Source organism: the organism of the source record quoted next, unplaced genomic scaffold (genome assembly GCF_019419815.1).
Source record: "Pyrus x bretschneideri cultivar Hongxiangsu unplaced genomic scaffold, Pyrus_bretschneideri_v1 Contig73, whole genome shotgun sequence".
NCBI classification, from domain to species: Eukaryota; Viridiplantae; Streptophyta; class Magnoliopsida; order Rosales; family Rosaceae; genus Pyrus; species Pyrus x bretschneideri.
Window position 1 is genome coordinate 1,949,567 of NW_025999813.1, and position 18,813 is coordinate 1,968,379.

General features: G+C 36.4%; 2 protein-coding genes across 4 annotated transcripts; one reads left to right on the forward strand and one right to left on the reverse strand.

Annotated features, from left to right (window-relative positions):
- Positions 1 to 10,330: 10,330 nt before the first annotated feature.
- Positions 10,331 to 12,746, forward strand: LOC125472748 (auxin-responsive protein IAA12-like). Of its 2 annotated transcripts, XM_048574537.1 has the most exons (6): positions 10,331 to 10,939; positions 10,970 to 11,016; positions 11,443 to 11,741; positions 11,920 to 12,037; positions 12,210 to 12,271; positions 12,395 to 12,746. In XM_048574537.1, the coding sequence occupies exons 1-6, from the start codon at positions 10,625 to 10,627 to the stop codon at positions 12,442 to 12,444; spliced, it is 891 nt and encodes a 296-aa protein (XP_048430494.1). In that variant the 5' UTR covers positions 10,331 to 10,624; the 3' UTR covers positions 12,445 to 12,746. The 2 variants fall into 2 exon arrangements, with proteins under 2 accessions (XP_048430494.1, XP_048430493.1); XM_048574536.1 differs by having other exon boundaries at positions 10,332 to 11,016.
- A 916-nt stretch (positions 12,747 to 13,662) lies between these two features.
- LOC125472757 (3-isopropylmalate dehydratase large subunit, chloroplastic-like) lies at positions 13,663 to 15,395 on the reverse strand. 2 transcript variants are annotated; one of them, XM_048574559.1, is made up of 5 exons: positions 15,228 to 15,395; positions 14,989 to 15,043; positions 14,730 to 14,860; positions 14,543 to 14,590; positions 13,663 to 14,421 (listed from the first exon to the last, which is right to left on the reverse strand). In XM_048574559.1, the coding sequence occupies exons 3-5, from the start codon at positions 14,757 to 14,759 to the stop codon at positions 14,113 to 14,115; spliced, it is 387 nt and encodes a 128-aa protein (XP_048430516.1). In that variant the 5' UTR covers positions 14,760 to 14,860; positions 14,989 to 15,043; positions 15,228 to 15,395; the 3' UTR covers positions 13,663 to 14,112. The 2 variants fall into 2 exon arrangements, with proteins under 2 accessions (XP_048430516.1, XP_048430517.1); XM_048574560.1 differs by having other exon boundaries at positions 14,730 to 15,043.
- Positions 15,396 to 18,813: the final 3,418 nt, after the last annotated feature.

Below are 18,813 nucleotides of genomic sequence, written 5' to 3' on the forward strand. Positions count from 1 at the left end.
AATATAGAATAGATTTTACCGCAAGTACCTCAACCATTGAACCCAAATCTTCATCACCATTGCATTCATGCAGAATCAGAGCAGAATCCCAATCAACAACACAATGAGCTTCGATTTGCAGAGTAAATTGAATTTCATTAGCTACTTTATTCACAAGCATGTAATCTTCATCATACTCATCATAAATTGGTAGAGAACTCCAATAGACTAAATTATCGATTTCATAAAAACCTAACAACAACAACATAATAACCAAAGAATCAATTAGGGCTTTGATAACAAACTGATGCAGGGTGTAGCGGATAAAAACGAATAAAATGAAATGAGAACAGAAAATTAGGATAAAAAGGATGGATAGGTAAGATTGATAGATAGGGTCCACTATCTCCTAGTGCGAGGAGAGACCTGAAAACCCTAAGAACTTTGGATCTAGTACCAGCCTACAATGTAGACACTAGAAAGAACGAAGATGCAAACTCTTAAACAAGAGAAAAGCACATAAAAACGAGTTTACAACTCAAATATCAATATGATAATTCAAACAACTTCTCCCCTTCTTTACAAATAGAAGTATTTATAGGCTTACAACTTAAAGTGAAAAATATGGAAATACATAAAAAAAATAATAATAATAAAGGCTTACAATATAACTCCTAAAAAACTAAATGATTTCATAAAATGTCATTAACCTAGGAATTTCATTAGCCATAAATTTAAAGCAAAATACATGCATTATAACTCCAAAAATGCATGTATTATATTATAAAACTTAAATCCCAACTGCCAGTAATTTTATGTAATAACGCCTTTAGTCCTTAGCGTGCATCATTCTCGCTAGGTTGGAGAGAATTCGTCCTCCAATTCGAATCATCATCTGATTTGGAGCGATAAAATTGAACTTTGCCGGTCCAAACAAATAGATAGTTGGAGCATTTAATATTGACTGCTGAAGTGTGAAAAGCACCCTTAATAGCATACCTTGCAACCTTGACATTCTCCTTCTTCATTTGATTTATATTATCAACCAAAACTTTGAAAATTCTGAAGTAGAAGACATCGACCCCAATTAAATCAACATATCCAGAAGTTTCCAATGAAATCATGAAACAAAAATTCTTTGTAATCAGAATTTTTAATAATCAGACAAGATTCCATATCAACATTTTGTTAAACCACACAAGAACTTTGACATCAAATGTGATAAGTACCATGTGGAGAATGATCAAACTCCGAAGAAAGATCAAGATTTAAGAGACAATCACCTGAAGAATTTTCACAACATGTTGGATATGAACTATCCAAGCAATGATCAAATATTGGAGGAAGGTCCAGATTTAGATCTTCATCTAATGGCATCTATGACATGCTGAATATAGGGTTACCCTTGGATTGAGTTTACGCTCTTATACTAACTGATGCAGGGTGCAGCGGATAGAAACAAAATAAAATGATAGATAGGATTGATAGGCAGGGTGCACTATCTCCTAGTGCGATGAGAGACCTGAAAACCTATAAACTTTGGTTCTAGTACCAACCTATAACGTAGACACTAGAAAGAACAAAGCAACAGACTCTTAAACAAGAGAAAGACACAAATATGAGATAGAAATCTCTCTGAATATTTCATTCACCAACAAAAACGTCCAACTCCTTCATCTTACAGAAAGAAATGGTTTTTATAACCATTTTGTAACGTACATTCAGAAATTAGAAAGGCAATAAACTTAAAATGACAAAAAACTAAAATTACATAAAGAAAGTAATCCACAAAAAATGTCCAAAACGCCCTGACTATTATTAGGAGCTACTAATGGCTGTTGTTAAGTTCTTCTAATTTGTTATAGTCATTCATTTTATCCTAATGATTCAATAAATGCACTAGTGAATTGACTTGCATCAGATTATTTTCTAGTTTCTTTTGTTTTTTGCTTTGCGTCCTTGTAACCAAAAAAAAAAAAAAATCATATTCTTTTTTAGACAGTTTTGTTGGAGTAAGGCTTGAAGGATTAAAGGTTTGATACATATTTTGCTCAAGTCCAAACTGTTGATTTTCTTTTTTTTTTCTTCCTTCAAATTATGTATCTGTTTGGGTTTGAAATACAGGTTTTTGGTTGAGAAAATGATATGTTGAATTAGAAAGCCTTGACTTTAAGCCCAAGGTTAATTTCTCAGGCCAGTTGGCGCTCAACCTATAAAAGTGAATTAAACCGAGTCCAAAATGAAATTAGAATTATTGAATGGTCATGCTCAGGCATGGCTCAGTCGAGTCCTAGTTGAGTAATGATTGTTAAAGATCAGGATGGGTTTGTATAAGATTTGAATTATTCTAAGGATAAGAACCTATGTTTGGTCAGGGAAGAATGAACTAAGTGAATAAAGAGATTAGGTTCAAAGTCCTACTTCAAGTTGAAGAAGACGAGACTAAATAGAGATTGAGTTTCGGCTAAAAATGGGATTAATAAGATAAAGTCAGAGGATATCCAGGTGAGTGTCGAGTAGGCATAGCCCTATCAAGACTCTACCTCGTTAAATCTGATTATCATTGAATCTAAATTGTAAATAGAAGTGGTTTTGCAACATGAGAAGTCCCCTTCAACTCAACAACTCAAAACATTAAACATGAAAAACCTCGCTCTATGCCAAATCATTCTCACAGCCCTAAGAAAAATCCTAATTATCCTAACCCTCATGTCAACACATCTTCAGTTGGATAAATAACACTGTGTTGACAATCAGCGACATCTTCAGTTGAATTAACAGCGCTGGAGCTGTATAATCAGACGATTATGAGCAAAACGTCACTGCTTCTGGTTGGTTGGTTATCTATCCAAGTCTCGATTGGCAAAGACTTTTCAATTCTTTCACTTAAAGAGGTCACTTCATTAGTTCCCAATTGAATTGAGATGTTCTATGATTGGCTACTCCCAGATGCACTTCATAATTCGGCATTTAGACGGCTAAACCACTTTCACCATAAAGTCATTCATCTCCTTTGCTTATCTTTACCGATACAATACTGATTCGGGGCATTTAGATTGTCATGAATATAATTGAAGCTGTCGAACTTGGTGCAAAAGATCATAAACTTCGCAGTGTATTAAGCAACATTGTCTTTAGTTTCTAGAGCCCTAGGCCGAGAGGTGTACCTTTCTCAGTGGTAGTTGTTTAGGTGCAAAAGTGAGCAGCACATTTGACACCACCACCACCACATCTATTCTACTTGCTCGACCGAGGGTGTTCTCGAGTTGGCATGCCCACATTTGCAAGAAGTACATAGTTACCTTAACAATTAATCGGCATGCACGCCACGTAGGTCTTGTTATTTTTAGGGTCAACATACCTAGATTTGTTTTACTAAATAGGTAAATTATTGCTGTCATGCACAAGATTTTAAAAGATGTTAGGTGTTACTCAGGCGGCAGGTCAAACACGGGTCTTGCCCCTAAGGGCCTAGAAAGAACCTAGGTGGAATTTTTATTTTAATTATAATAGTAATTATTATATATAAGAGTATACTATGAAGTTTAAGTATATGAGTAAAATTCTAGAGCCCATATGTTTAAATTTAAGCCATTTTTGGTACTTGGTTTGTCATTAAGATAAAAATGGGGCTGGTTTTAAAAGAAAAGACTAATTGTCACACGCATAAGTGTTTTTTTCTTTTAAATGAAATTTGAGTGTTTTAATCTATAAATGTTTTATTAAAACATTTATTCGAATATAAATTGGAAGTCAACATCAACCACCCACTATGGTGTAGGTTTTTTGTTTTGTTATTTTGTTTTCTAAAGTTTTAAATTTTAAATTCATTCAAAATTAAAATGTGTTGAATTACTTTAACTCCTTTTAATTTAATTGTAATTTTTGAAATTCTTGATGGGAAATTTACGGTATTTTGAATGCTTCACCATTTTGAGGTGCTCCCAATATATATGACACATCACTAAAAAATCCAAAATACCCTACAAAAAACATAAGCCGCCACCAATTATTTTCTTTACAACTGCAGTCTGCAAATCACAATTGCACATCTCTCTTTCTTTAAAATTTTCATTGTCGAGGCGCATGCAAAGAGCAAGACAGTGGCATGGCGACACGGCAATTTCAGGAGATGGCACAGAGAGAGCATCATTGTACATGCTTCAAAGAGACATAGAGAAGAGAAGCGATGCAGCAAGAGATGTCGTATGATTTCTTTTTGGTAGGTTACCCAAAGAACTCTTTCGATGAATTAGTTAATTATAATAAATTCAAAAAGCAATGAATCACCGCCTAGATAGCGCTTAGGTGGCATATTAATTCCCATCTTATTTTAATGAACATTTTGGCCTAAATCTCAGTTGCAATCAACCATCTAGCACATAGACACTACGTATGCTGATTTTTAGAACAGTAATCATACATTCAATTTGAAACAACAACCATACTATACAAGAAATGGTATTTGAATATTTGTCTCAACTATGTTGATCTTGATGGCTAATTAACTACTAGATATTTGGTATGTTGTACATGCTCATTACCACCACTAAATGGAAATAGGTAAATATACAATAGTGAGATTCACTTAAAATATGTTTTACATGTATCTTGAAATCGAAATATTTAAAGTTTGTTTGATAACTATTTCGTTTTTAATTTTTAGTTTTTTGTACTTGAAATACAGGGAAAGGATATTTGCAAAAGAAATGATTGTATGTTAGATGAAGTATGTAAGAAAAGGTACACAAACTGAAAATTAAAAGCTTAAAAACTAATTTAAGTTGTTTTTACTTTCAATTCATACTTCTTTATTTCTTCCTCTCCTTCCCACTACCCTTCTTCATCAATCTTATCTCCCTTATACTTCCCATATCTATGTTGAAAATTTTAATTAAAAATATAATAAGTTATTTTATTTGAAGGGAAATTATATTTGATGAGCTATGACTATTCAAGAACAAGGGAAAGGGTGCAACTTTTGCCCTTAAATTTAAAAGATACAACTGTTGGCTCTTCAAAGAAAAACACCACTATTTTGAAGAGTCACTTTTACATATATAAACACCTCATCACATTGAGTCAGTAGTCAATTTATTAGTTAATTCATTCAAAGTTTATGGATGGAAATTTGTACACGGCTGATTAGACAAAATTCCATCTACAAGAGAACAAGCACTGTTAGCCTAGTTGACGAACACCGTCAAAAAGGAGAAGGGTGTTCGTCAAAGGGCCTCCAATGCCAAATTCAGAAAAGTAGTAGAGAGAATAGAGAACTTGAGAGTGTTCTAAGTAGTAAGTGGCAATTACCGTTTCTTCTGTTTGACATAGCTATTTATAGGGAAAAACCTTAACAGGCAGGTTGAAAAGGAGATTGCAGGTCAGTCTTCACAGTCATGTCAGCTAGCAATTTTGAAGGTCCCTATTGGTAAGAGCGTAGTCGCGCTGGACACCCAAGGGGAGACTCTGGAGAGTTGGTACCTTGATGCCATTGGACCAGGTGTGGCCCAATGACATGACATATGATAGGTGGTTCAAAGAACCCATAATATATGTCATGGTAGGCTTGGATCGCTCATGACCCGTACCATGAGCAACCCGGAGGGCCTATGGTCCCTTAATGGCATAAAAGCCCGATTATCTTAGGGCAGACTACGTTGCTTCTTTGCCATGTCTGATGAATCTTTGACCGCATATCAAAATTTTGACATAGGGTATGGTACGCACCAAACCATACCAAAATTTTGGCTTTTTTTTTAGTGATGATACTTGTACTGTTTACAAAATCTCATTTTAATCCTTGCACTCTATTTTGTTTCATTTTATCACCTGAACTCTTCCTTCATCCCACATTACTCCATTTCGTGAGTTCAATCATAAAATGAAGTATTTTTGCTCACCATCCTAAATTTTGGTATATGCTCATCATACATCTAATCATCTGACATATATTATTTCACGTAACCTTGGTTAATTATTTTTAAAATTGAGAAAGTAATATTTAATATGAAAGTTAACTAGAAGTAAACAAAATGACACATGTTAAATAATTAAGTGCATGATAATTATAATAGTGAGTAAAAATGCTCGGGTCGCAAAAACTATTAACCTGATGAGATGTACGATAGCTATAAGAATAGACGCTGTAGCGCGTGGGGTAAAGTAAGCGACTTGCAGAAAGTGTATAGCTGTCTCGGACTAAAATTGCAAAATGAAAAGCTAAAGGGGCTGGGGTGTTATTGTCCAGTGGTTCCACAGGTCCCCCGGTCAGCCGCGTACTCTGTCGGCTTACGTGACGCTAAGTTGAATGCAGTTCAGTAGTATAGGCACGTGACATGGCTCCCACTTTGTCGACTTGTCCCACAGTTTTTTAACCTTTGGACATTAATCCGACTTCTTTTCTTCTATTTTTGTACGCATGTTTTTTTTATAAAAATTATTTCTCCCCTTATCGCCCACAACTTCTCGCCTCTCCTCTACTACTTGAACATGGTATTGCCGTCAAAGTAGCAGCTATGGTCTCCGGGGTTGGGCTGCGTATCTTTTTTCAGAGGAAGCGAAATGCAAAATTTCCTTTCCATATTTATTAACAATGAAAAATCATTTTCTTCTCATTTTTTGACGACTTAAAAATTATTTTTCAAGCTTAGACTTACCAACTATGGAAAATGCAACTTTTTCGTTTCCCCACTCTCTTCCCTCATACCAAACGTAGCCTTAAGGTTAAGTGAGATTTGAAAGCATATGGTTCAAATTAAGTTGTCGGACTAAATTACACAATGAGTCATCCGTAATTAATAGATATCAAACTCGTTATCCAAGTGTAGAGATGGATATTATTAAACCGCAATGCAAGTAACATCTATTTGGCAAGATTAAAATAGGGGTTGGAAAATCACAAAGAACTTGGGTCTTTAATTTTTCTGCTAGCTACTTGGTCTTCAAACACAATGATGTGAACCTTACATGGTTGAATAACTAAAACTAAAATACACATGAATGAAGACTAATTAACATGATGCAGAAGTTGGGGGAATCCATTGAAATCGATGCAAACAGAAGGAGTTGATGAGCACCAATGAATCTTCTGCAGAACTCCTATTTGTATACAACTACTCAGCAGGAAGTAATACATCGTGTATCTAGGCTTTTGCTGGGGCCGAAGATTTATACAGAGGTTATAATACCCTAGGCCCAGCTCAATAGCCTGCAAGTTAGAAATTATATCTAGGCTTTTTAGCCAAAACGGTTCATGAGATTTGCATAACAAATTACTTTGGTCTTTGATATTGAAAATCAATAGAAATGATCCGTGAAATTGTTCACCATCTATTATTTTGGTCACTCCATTAAACGTCTCGGAGTTCTTGACCTAAAGTTTGGCAATTTTCAAAATTTCGTAACTCACGATTTTTAACCAAATTCGATTCATAATATATCAAAATGAAGATATGAAAGTGTAGAATAAGATTATACCTATTTGGAAGGCCAATGATTGCCGGAGATGGTAGGAAAATAGCCTGAAATGTGACTGGTCCGTAGGAAAACTGGAAAACTCGTTGGAAATTGGGTAAACTTTAATGAAAAACCATATTTTTACACTAAAAAATCAATATTGGTACTATTCACTTTACCTTTTTTTTTTTTGTCCTTATCGTTCAAATTCAAAAATTTCAAATCATTTTTATTAGTTTTCATTTAAATTAATATCCACATCCATTCTATGTTCATTTTGGTTATTTAACATAGTTACAGTTGTTTTACATAAAAATTTACCAATCATTATAACATTATTTTCTTTTTTACTAAAGACACTTTTATAACTATAATTTATTAAACACTTTATGACTTTATTTCACAACTGCTTATTCTTATAACACAACAAAAACAGTTTCTTTAAAACACAACGATACCAAACTAATCGTAAGAATCGTTAGGAAATACAGATCGTACTGTGTAACTGATTTTCACATCATATAAAATAGAGACATAAATAAAACAACAGGTTACATCCAAGATTTTTCCTCTTAAAAAAATGTTTACTTCATTGTCATTGTCTCATTGTCAAAATGAAGGCATAGGGTAAACTTATGCAACATTGACTTATTTCTTAGTACCTTTCTTTCATAAACAAATCAATTGAATAGACTATCTCTACCCCAACAAATTCTTGAGAAGTGGATCCTAATTCCATAATTTTGAATTGTAAATAACTAAATAATTTGGTTTTATTAATAATTAATTTGTTATTTTCTCAGCTTTACTGAAAGGCCCACTATCCACTGCCAGTGCATCTCTCTTTAGGTCCCAACTTTCTAAAACAAGGTTTTGTGCCCTTTGTCTTACCAATAGTAGACAGCACCCAAGGAGAAACATACATATAAAGGGTGCATAGATAAATAAGAACAGAATAATTCTTTTTCTTGTAAAAAGACTCAACCTTTAGACTTTAACCCTAATGCTTTAACTAATACTATTAATTAAAGCAAAGCTAAGAGACACCTAAGATCAAATTAATGGTGAATTAGTGATGGTCTTCCATTGTGGTATTTGGTAACCACAGATTTGAATGTTTGTTTGCCCATTACCTAAACAGTCCCTCTCACTGCACTTATAAGTGTTTCCTCTAGATTTATAAAGTAAAACCTACAAAGAAATGTGACATTTACTCATAACAATCATTGAAACAGCAAACGGATTTGTGTCTCAATTCATTATAAGCGTTTTTCTTTACATTTGAGGTTTTGTGTTCAAATATCCCCCTCGCTTCCCCTGTAATATTGTTTGACAAAACAAAAACCACAATGAGATGAAAAAATAATCTATCAACTAGAAAATGGAAAGTCAAACTTGAGACATTCTATAACATTGGGAGATAAATATCACCACATAAAAAGCTAGTTAGAAAGCATTTACTTAAGTATTATGTTCAACTCACATAAACATAAATATTATTATATTTACGATGATTTTGATTTTTACTATTGACATAACTTTTGCGTGAGTCCTTTGTTCAATTGTAATACTATTATGTAAAGAATTTCCAGTTGATCAAAACGCAAACATTATTTGGTTGAAATTAAATAAAAAAACAAAGAAAACTGGTGGGAGAGGGCTATGTTGCTAATAAAAATACTTAATTAAGAAAAACAAATTTTACCCCAAAAAAAAAACAAAGAAAAAGAAAAAAAATGCAAATCTGACATCCCAAGAACTAGCACTATTACCAGCATAATTTTTCTGTATACAGAACTAAAATCCCTTTTTTCCTCATTGTCCAAGCTAAAAGGTCCGACAAGCCAAAGTTTAATATTATCATTAACCATCATACCAAGACCAAAAAGTTGAAAATACCATCATACTTGCAAGCAACTTGTATCATTTCCATCCTTTTCATCATATTATACCACCACACTTGTTTTAATTATCTTCATTAATTCATTTTTTTCTTCTTCTAAACCTTATCATACCACATAAATGAGCATGAAAGCAAAACATAATCTTTGTAATTAGAGAAACGCAAAGAACCCAACATAAAATTTTATATTTTTGATTCTCCATCTCAACCCTACTTTATTGCAAAAATATTGACATATTTTTCCCGGAAGAACCAAACTATTTTACGCTAGACAATTTTATAGACCACTTCTATCGATTTTAATTGTCAGATACTAAAGTGAGGAATTATGTTAATTTTAATGATCATTTTAATTAAAAAAACCTTTTTTTATTACAATATTATAAAAGTAAGATATATTAACTTTGTACCCTATCAATTTTATAGCATATATTAATACATTAAGTCTTGTCACTTATTACTACAGTCTAGTGATATTCTTATTTACTTGTAAGTGAGAGGTCTTAAGTTTGATTATCGTCAAATGCGAATTTGAATCATATTATTACTATCCTATTGTGAGGCTAAATTCCCTCTAATTTTTCTTAATGTAAATAATATTGTTTATTTCAATAGTTTTAGTGCACACAAAATTCTTTCAAACACTGATGAAAAAAAAGAAAAAAAATAAGTCATAATCAATTGGCCTCATGGAAAGGGATCCTCTCGTATCCCCTTCACCTAAGACTCATGACCCATAAATTCGAATCTTTGAAATTCGATTCAACGGTTACAAACATGAGATTCCATTTAAAATCATAATAAATTTATCCATTTAATCAAATTCAACAATTCAGATTTATAAATCATAAAGATTAAGTGGAAGGAATTCGGAGAACATCATTTTCTAGCCAAATAACCAATTTTGTTTGTTTTAGTAACAACAGTAAGACCCAACACAGAGAAACAGATCCTTGAAAGATACGAATCATGTCTATTAAAAAAATGAGGGTGGGTAGTGACTGGTGATGGTGCAAGGCGCACCAGCAGACACATGGACCCCATCATCATCACTCTCTCCACCGCCTACCCCTTCCCACCCTCCTGCTCCCCCACCCTCCCCTTTCCTCTGCTTTTGCCTTCCCCTGCTCCTCCTCAGTCCTCCCTCCCTTGTGGTCCGTTCGATTCTATTTGACGCTCATAAGTCATAACAAACAAACAAACAAACAAAATCCCACATCCTCTCTCTCTCTCTCTCTCTGTGAAACCCACAATTTCTTCAACCCTCTCTCTCTCTTGATCAGCTTGATGGAAGCCACACTTGGGTTGCTTGGTGGTGGAGGTGGGTCTTCTGGGGTCTCATCGAACGAGTCTACAATGTCAAAGGCGGAGGTGGTGGCGGTGGAGCAAGACTATGTGGGGATGTCCTCCGAGGCAACCTCTTACCCTGCTGAGGCAGAGCTTGAGCTGGGCCTCAGCCTTGGTGGCGGAGGGAAGCTCAGCAACCCATGTGCATGGGGTGAGCGTGGTAGAATCTTGACTGCCAAGGACTTTCCTTCCATGGTGGTCTCTCACGGCGCCTCTTCAGCTGCTTCTAGGTTCTCTCACAGACCCAATGCTTCTGCTGCTGTTGCTGTTTCTGGGACTAAGAGAGCTGCTGACTCTGCTCCTCAAGAGGGTGGCTCTCCCACTGCTGTAAGGTGAGAGAATTTTCACAAAGTTGAGAAAACTGATGGAAAGTGAGAAATTCAATTATGCACGGTTTGTGTCCGGTCCAGGAAAACAGTAAAGTTTAGAAAACCCCAAGTAGTGGTTTATGTTATGCCCCCTTAAGAAAAGATTAAATAATTGTTCAAGTATTTTCGGTTTCTTTTTATTTAAATGATTAATTGTCTTTAGTCTGATATATGTTTTGAATCTTTGATAATTCAAAAAAAAGTTTAATTGTTTTAAATTAATTGTTTTATGTTTTTAATATCCATTACATTGTAATACTAATTAATACCATGTTGAATACTTGAATGTATTGTTACTCTGAGAAATAATATGAATACTCTGTTTCCGTATTTTTGGAATTCCTGCATGTTTTGGATCGTTGATTTTTGTATATTGTATTCTGAAAGCAGTCAGGTTGTGGGATGGCCACCTATAAGTGCTGCGAGGATGAACAGTTTGGTTAACCAAGCAAAGACTGCAAGGGCTGAAGATGATACGGCCGTTGGAGAGAAATCGAAGGACACTTCGAAGAAGAAGATCAATGTCGGTAGTAAGACAACTGTGAAAGAGAAGGGGCATCTCGGATTTGTGAAGGTGAACATGGATGGAATTCCAATCGGGAGGAAGGTGGATTTGAATGCTCACTCTTGCTATGAGACTTTGGCTCAAACACTCGAGGAAATGTTTATCAGCCCCACTACAACTATTGGTTAGTTGTCTTCCTTTGCCTTTGGAAAAATTTGATAGAGGACCTCATTTGTTGCTCAATTAATTACTTTATAAGCTTATGAGTTCCGATTAGGACGTATAGTTGGTATTCAATCATGGCCCGTTTGACTTGGCCAATTTGTTCCCCGTGTGTGACAATAATTTTGTGCTCATGTTAGGTGGAGACACGGAACAAGCAAAGAAACCCTCGAAGCTTCTGGACGGATCCTCCGAATTTGTGCTCACATATGAAGATAAAGAGGGAGATTGGATGCTTGTTGGAGATGTTCCTTGGGGGTATGCTGCTACTACCACTAATATTAGTTTTGTTAAAAGGAAGAGCATGGAAAACCTAATAACATAAAGATGTAGGGATTGTGATTGTACGTGGAGCAATGTACTTCATATATAATTGATATCGCCTGAGTTGTTATTAATAAGTATGTTTGCAATTTTTGTGGCATTTCAGGATGTTCCTCGGCTCAGTGAAAAGGCTTCGGATCATGAGGACATCTGAGGCTAATGGTCTTGGTACGTAAATTTGAAACCATCAAGCTTACATTTTGCCCTCCAAGTTTCAGTTGCCGGTGTTTTGGACTCCTATGAGATTATGAAGGTCTCTGTCTAAGGCCGATTAATCATATTTATTTGCAGCGCCAAGATTTCAAGAAAGGAGCGAGAGACAAAGAAACAAACCTATCTAGAAAAGGCACTGCTGCGCATTATTTTTAAGTCTGGTAAGACGAATGAAGGAAACCTACAGTTTGATAACAGAAAGAAGTAGAAATTCAATGAGACAGAGTGCGAAGATCGGCTTCCACAGGCTGTTACATAGTGCTAGCATACAGGCCTGCATATTCCGCTACATGCTGCTGCTGCCTTCTCGTACTGTAAATATGGGAGCGTTTCACTTCATATCTAGAGAGGAGAGTGCTGAGTTTTGCTGCAAAAGAAGCTTGTCTGGTTTTATTATTTTTTAATTATTTATTTCGGTTGTTTTGGTTAATCAGCATTTTTTTACTTTCTTTTTATTTACTGTGCTTTTGCCCCTAGTTTTAACTTGAATTTTGAATCTGGTAAAAGGAACCGGATCCCCTTCGAATCATTTGGAACTGAGCTTACTCATAAAATGATCCGGATCATTGAAATTTGATCCAACAGCTACAAACAAGGATCTTTTTAAAACGATAATAATTGTAATGGTTGGATCAAATTTTAATGGTTCGGATCATTTGATGAGTGGGCTCAGTTCCAAATCATCCAGAAGGGATCCGGCTCCATGGTAAAAAAACTCAATTACCTGCTCTACAACTGCAAACTGGTACAAATGACAACGGAGGAGGGACCCCAATCTTCTGATCGTCATAATTATTTTTCTGTTTTCTTGGGGTCAATACTGTCATAATCCTAACTGGTCTGGCCTTTGTGGTAAAGCTGTAGTAGTTCTACTTCTACAAACTCTCTGATTTGGTCTTTTGACCTGTTTTTGGAGGGACAAGGTGCCCTTTCCACAAGTCCCTTGTTTGGAGGGAAACTTCTTGACTTAGAGTAATCCGTTGCTTGGGACACAATTCATTTCACTAGGGAAAGACTTCTCAAAGATACCATATCGTCCTACGTTAATAATGGGTCATGTAAAAAAGTGAAGACATATATGGCTTCACATTATTAGTGCGAATAATGTGTCATGTAAAAAAGTTAAGACATATGGCTTCACATTATTAGTGCGGAATGACGCAATCACTTTATGAGGGTTTTGACCGCATTCAATTTACTCAAGTCGTCACAGACTTGGAACGTAGTCAAATTGATTAGAGCAGTGCCTTCCTCCCTTTTGCACTCAAGTTCAAAATCCCTTCACATAGTTCAGAATTTCAAAGAATTTGCTCAAGGATTTAGCCTAGTTGTATGCAAGAATTTCCTAAAATAAAATCATGATTTTAAATACATTCTAACATGCTCTAACGATCACACATACAATACGTACGGCAGCTACCCGACATATACAAGACAAAACCTTGCAGGATGGATGTTACACCCATTATTCCGTAATCTCTGCTATCTAACAACATTTAGTTGCAGAATATAAAGATGACATACACTGATCAGATTGTAATGATAGAACTGCCTACTGCAAAAACTCTCTCGGGTCGGTGACGTAACCAGTCAAAGCAGACGCAGCAGCCGTATAGGGGGAAGCGAGATATATCTGGCCTTCCTTGTGACCCATTCGGCCTGGGAAGTTCCTGTTTGTTGTTGAGACGCATACCTGCAAAGACAAGATGGTTAATAATCTACCGGTATTTATTTTCAATACAATTGAAATAAAAACCAAGATGTTCTCCTTGCAACAAGGTTATCTGCAAATGGGGTTATGAAACCCCCAAAGGCAGGGAAGTCGGTCCTAATTCTATCGAAGACAATGATATAGTGAAATGCAACAATGCATGAGGTCCAGCTGCCCCAAGACATGAGAGCACATTAGATCCTTGTGGATGTATTGCAGAAAAGGATGTACTTGCCTGAGGCTCATTTAAGCGAGCATACGTGTCTTTCGGACCACCCAGGCGAGCACCGCAACTGGGACTTGCAGGTGTGTCGCATTCAGCTTCCTCAAATATCTGAGAGCAAGTCTTGCCACCAGACCCTGGTACTGGGAGACTATACACGTCCGTCCAAACCTACAAATTTAAGAATATTCAAAAAACAAGATTTCATTTATCATGCATTTCATAAATGGCTTGATAAATTTATATCCACGGATGCTGCCACATAAGCACTTAATTCTGTAGCTTAACAAACCCTTTGGGTAGCAGGCACAAGAAATGTGGGAACTTTGACCTTTTTCCCCTGCAGCAAAGGAATTAAATCTTTAAGCTTAAACCAAGAAAAGAGAATTTCCAAAAAAAAAAAACTTTCAAATTTCTAATGAAGTCAGCATATGTAAACAATATCCCAAAACTAATGTGACAGAGATTTGACTCCTTACCGATGCTAGAAAAACTCTGGCTGCAGCCATAAAATCCTCTGTTTTTCCACCAGTACAAGAACCGATAAATACTCTGTCAATTTTCACATCTTTGCATCTCTTGCTAAAGCACGATTATCTGGAGAATGAGGCTGGAACACAATTTATTTTTTATTTTTTATTTATTTATAAATTAGCCGTCGAAGAGAGGCAAACTTAGCAATCATTGAATATCTACAGGGAGATTAATCTATAAGAAACCAATCTATGCGCTGCTCACCTTTGCCGCCAATGGCTCCAGTTTTGAGATATCAAATTTGTACTCTTTAAGAAAGCTAATGCAAAAAAAAAAAAACAAACTCATTAATACAAATGAATTCCAAAAGGCCAAGTCTCACGAATCTTAAGTCAGTCAACAGAAGGAATATAAAAGAATATGCATATCCTAATCCTAGGTATGCTTAACATCCGATTCTCTTACATCGGTTGTTGACTTACAAATGAAGATAAGGTAGTTACCAGTTTTGGGTCGAAAGATTCAACAAGAAGACCGGGATTTTCCTTGTTCTGTCCAAAACAGAGAGTGATGGGCTTGTCAGGAATATCATCGTTCCCAAAGGAAGTAATTTCTTCAGCTGGAGAAGAATGGAGGAGTTACTGTCTGAAATTCTGAGAGGGGGAAAGAAAGCGGGGGTTTCCCTCTATCTCAGTCAAAAAGGAATGTGAGGAGGGATGTAATTGAGTCCTCGAGAAGCCACTCGGTCGTTGTTCCTCAGGTTTATTATGGAGATGCAGTTCTCGGTGAAATTGGGATTCCACTGTAAAACTAATTAGCAATATGAGGGGTAGCCCAAGATCATATAACTGCATAGCAAACCTTGTCTCTCACCGATATGGGACAACTCTCAACACGTTCCCGCACGTGTGGCAGATTTTCAAGCTTACACGTGGACAACAACTAGGTGACGTGGAACGCGTGTGGCCATTTGGCTTCACACGAGGACAACCCAAACCTTGTCTCTCACCGATGTGGGACAACTCTCAACACGCCCCCGCACGTGTGGCAGATTTTCAAGCCTACACGTGGACAACAACTAGGTGACGTGGAACGCGTGTGGCCATTTGGCTTCACACGAGGACAACCCGCTCTGATACCATGATGAAATTGAGGTTCTATCATAAAACCAATTGACAATATAGGAAGCAACCCAATGTAGGACAACTCTCAACACGCCTCCGCACGTGTGGTGGATTTTCAAGCACGTGGACAACAACTGAGTGACATAGAGCGCGTGTGGACATTTGACTTCATCCGAGGACAATCCGCTCTGATACTATGATGAAATTGGGGTTCTACCATAAAATCAATTGGTAATATAAGGAGTAGCCCAAGACCATATAAATAGATAATAAACCTTGTCTCTCACGGATGTGGGACAACTCTCAACAGTTCTTGGAGGCAAGAAGTCAACAAATTTGGCACCACTTCTAAACGTAAATGAGAAATCATGGGTCAAGGAAAGCTGGACCAAGAGAGACACCTTCCTGGAAATCTATAACTGGGGGAGTGTAATCATTTGTGAGAGACACGTGATGCATCAGCCTTGGAGAGAGGTGGAGGCCTCACTTCTAATTCTCCTATGAAAGGAAATCTGCATTTCGCCCTTCCAATGCAGTAAGGCTTTGTTTGTTTGTTAGGACAAGGAGGAACCAACAAAGATTGCTCAACTTGGTGCTCTTTCCATGAGCGAGTTCCCAAATGTGGTGTTGTCTGGGTGGTGGGAAAGCATCAAATCAGGCAAGAGGCAAGAGGAAGGTGGTTAGTTACGGCAGATGGATTGCTCTGGAAGGTTTACCGCGGCACCTTTAGACCAACGCCTTCTTTCAAAAGATCGGTGACGCCTGCGGTGGTTTGGTAGAAATTGATCACAAAACAACTGATTTTGATTATTTGCTTGAAGCAAAGTTAAAAATCAAACACAACACCATTGGATTTATTCCAGAGTTCGTTAACGTGGCAGATGGAGACTCTGTTTTCAGGGTTAAAATCAGACAACTCTCACCAGCAAGGAGACCTAAGGTTTCGATAGCCGATTGTGGTGATTCAGGTCACTTTAAGATGTCACGACGTTCCATGAAGGCCGAGCTGAAGACACAGAGGGTGACCGGAATTCTCTCCAACGAAGAAAACTTCAACTATGGAACAATTGTCAAGCCCTACAGTGGGGACACGTGTGTGCTTTCAGATTAGGGAATTTGAATGTCCTGTCACTATTGGTTCTGGAAGAAAGCAATGTGTGCTATCAAGAGATTAGTTGATAGATGGTGGGCGGATTAGGGAGCTTGAATTTCCTGTCTCTACAAAGTCTGGAAGAAAGCAAGGTGTGTTGTCAGGAGTAGAAAAGTTGACAGACGTTAAGGGTAATTCCCTAGAAGGAAAGCGTGTTTTGGAGGATGAAGGGACGTCTTCAACAGACGGGTATTATTTTAATAGGTCAAAAAGCGATTTTAGTCACAAAAGTGGGCTCTATATGGATAAAGATAAGGCTTTGGAGGCATGTGGGTCTGCCACTAATAAGGAGGATTTTAATATTAACTATAGCGGGAAGGTGGGGTTTGACCCACAAAAACTTATTGTTAAGCCGTGTCAAGGCCCAATAACTTTAGAATTCCATGGGCTAAGATTTCTGATCCCACAAGGAAAGGAACAAATACATGAGTATCAAGATCAATTAAGAAGAGTTGAAAAGAAAGGAACAAAGTTCAATGAGGACTTTAAAGTCTCCTGCCTTATTGATAAATTCCCTCAATCTTGGAATGACTTGCTAGAACCCTAAGGTATAAACAAGGAGAACTTACTTTGGTTCAAGTCATGAATTCAATAAGGGTCGAAGAGAAACATAGGTCAAGCCAAAAGAAGGAAACCGAAAATCAAACAACTGTGCACTTAGTTGAAAATGACACCAACAAAATTGGCAAAAACGAAAACAAGTTCACCAAAAATAATAAAAAGAATTTCAAATCCAGAAGAACAAATTTTAAGTTCAAATCACCCAGCCAAAATAAGAACTTCCAGAAGACTAAGGATCGAGGGAGAGAGAAAGGGGTTTGCTTTGTTTGCAAAAGGACCAACCATATGGCCAAGGATTGCTTCTACAAGAAGATTGAGGAGAACAAGTCTAAGTCAAATCATAGTGGTCCAAAAACCCAATTGAATATGCTGATGGAGCAACAATCTTTTCAAAAACATTTTAAGTATGATTACTTTGTCAATTTTATTATGAAAATAAAGATTGGTGGGTAGATTCTGGAGCTAATATACATGTCTGTTTTGATCGTGAGTGTTTCAAAACCTTCTAGGAATCAGGTGGCGGACGTGTAACTCTAGGGAATGACTCAATGTCTCAAGTGCTTGGAATTAGAGTCGTAGAATTGAAGATGACATCTGGAAAGATCTTAACTTTGAAGGATGTGCAACATGTACCTGATATTAGAAGAAATTTAATTATTGGATCATGTTTAGTAAAGCAAGGCTATGTAGTTGTAATGGAATCAAATAAGGTTGTAATAACCAAGAATAGTGTATTTATTGGAAAAAGGTTTTATTAGTGAAGGATTATTTAAGTTTCTTCCGAGTGCTATACTCTTCCAAAAGTTCTCAATGTTGAATCTAGTAATGTTTGTCATGGATGGTTGGGACATGTAAACTTGTTCAAAATTAAGAAAATGATGGATTTAAACTTGGTCCCCAAGTCAAACATGAATATCAAGCACAAGTGTGAAATTTGTGTACAAGCAAAGCAACCCAAGAAACCTTTTTAAGTCCGTTGAAAGGAATACCCAAATTTTAGAGCTTATACATAGTGATGTTTGTGACTCAAATATATCACCTACTAGAGTTGGTAATAAGTATTTTGTCACATTTATAGATGATTGTTTGAAGTATAGTAATATTTATTTGATAAAGACTAAGGATGAAGTATTTGTTATATTTAAGATTTACAAGATAGAAGTGGAAAATCAATTAGAGAAAAGGATAAAGAGACTTAGGTCTGATAAAGGTGGTGAGTACACTCTAACTGATCTTAGTGTTTTCTGTGAAGAG

Excerpts from the sequence above, each read along its gene's own strand:
- LOC125472757 (XM_048574559.1), bottom strand. The coding sequence starts at position 14,759 with ATGGCTGCAGCCAGAGTTTTTCTAGCATCG. Across the intron at positions 14,591-14,729 it reads CCAGAGTTTTTCTAGCATCG|GGGAAAAAGGTCAAAGTTCC; the intron begins GTAAGGAGTCAA and ends CCTTTGCTGCAG. Across the intron at positions 14,422-14,542 it reads TTGTGCCTGCTACCCAAAGG|GTTTGGACGGACGTGTATAG; the intron begins GTTTGTTAAGCT and ends TTAAATTTGTAG.
- LOC125472748 (XM_048574536.1), top strand. The coding sequence starts at position 10,625 with ATGGAAGCCACACTTGGGTTGCTTGGTGGTGGAGGTGGGTCTTCTGGG. Across the intron at positions 11,017-11,442 it reads GGCTCTCCCACTGCTGTAAG|TCAGGTTGTGGGATGGCCAC; the intron begins GTGAGAGAATTT and ends TTCTGAAAGCAG. Across the intron at positions 12,272-12,394 it reads ATCTGAGGCTAATGGTCTTG|CGCCAAGATTTCAAGAAAGG; the intron begins GTACGTAAATTT and ends ATTTATTTGCAG.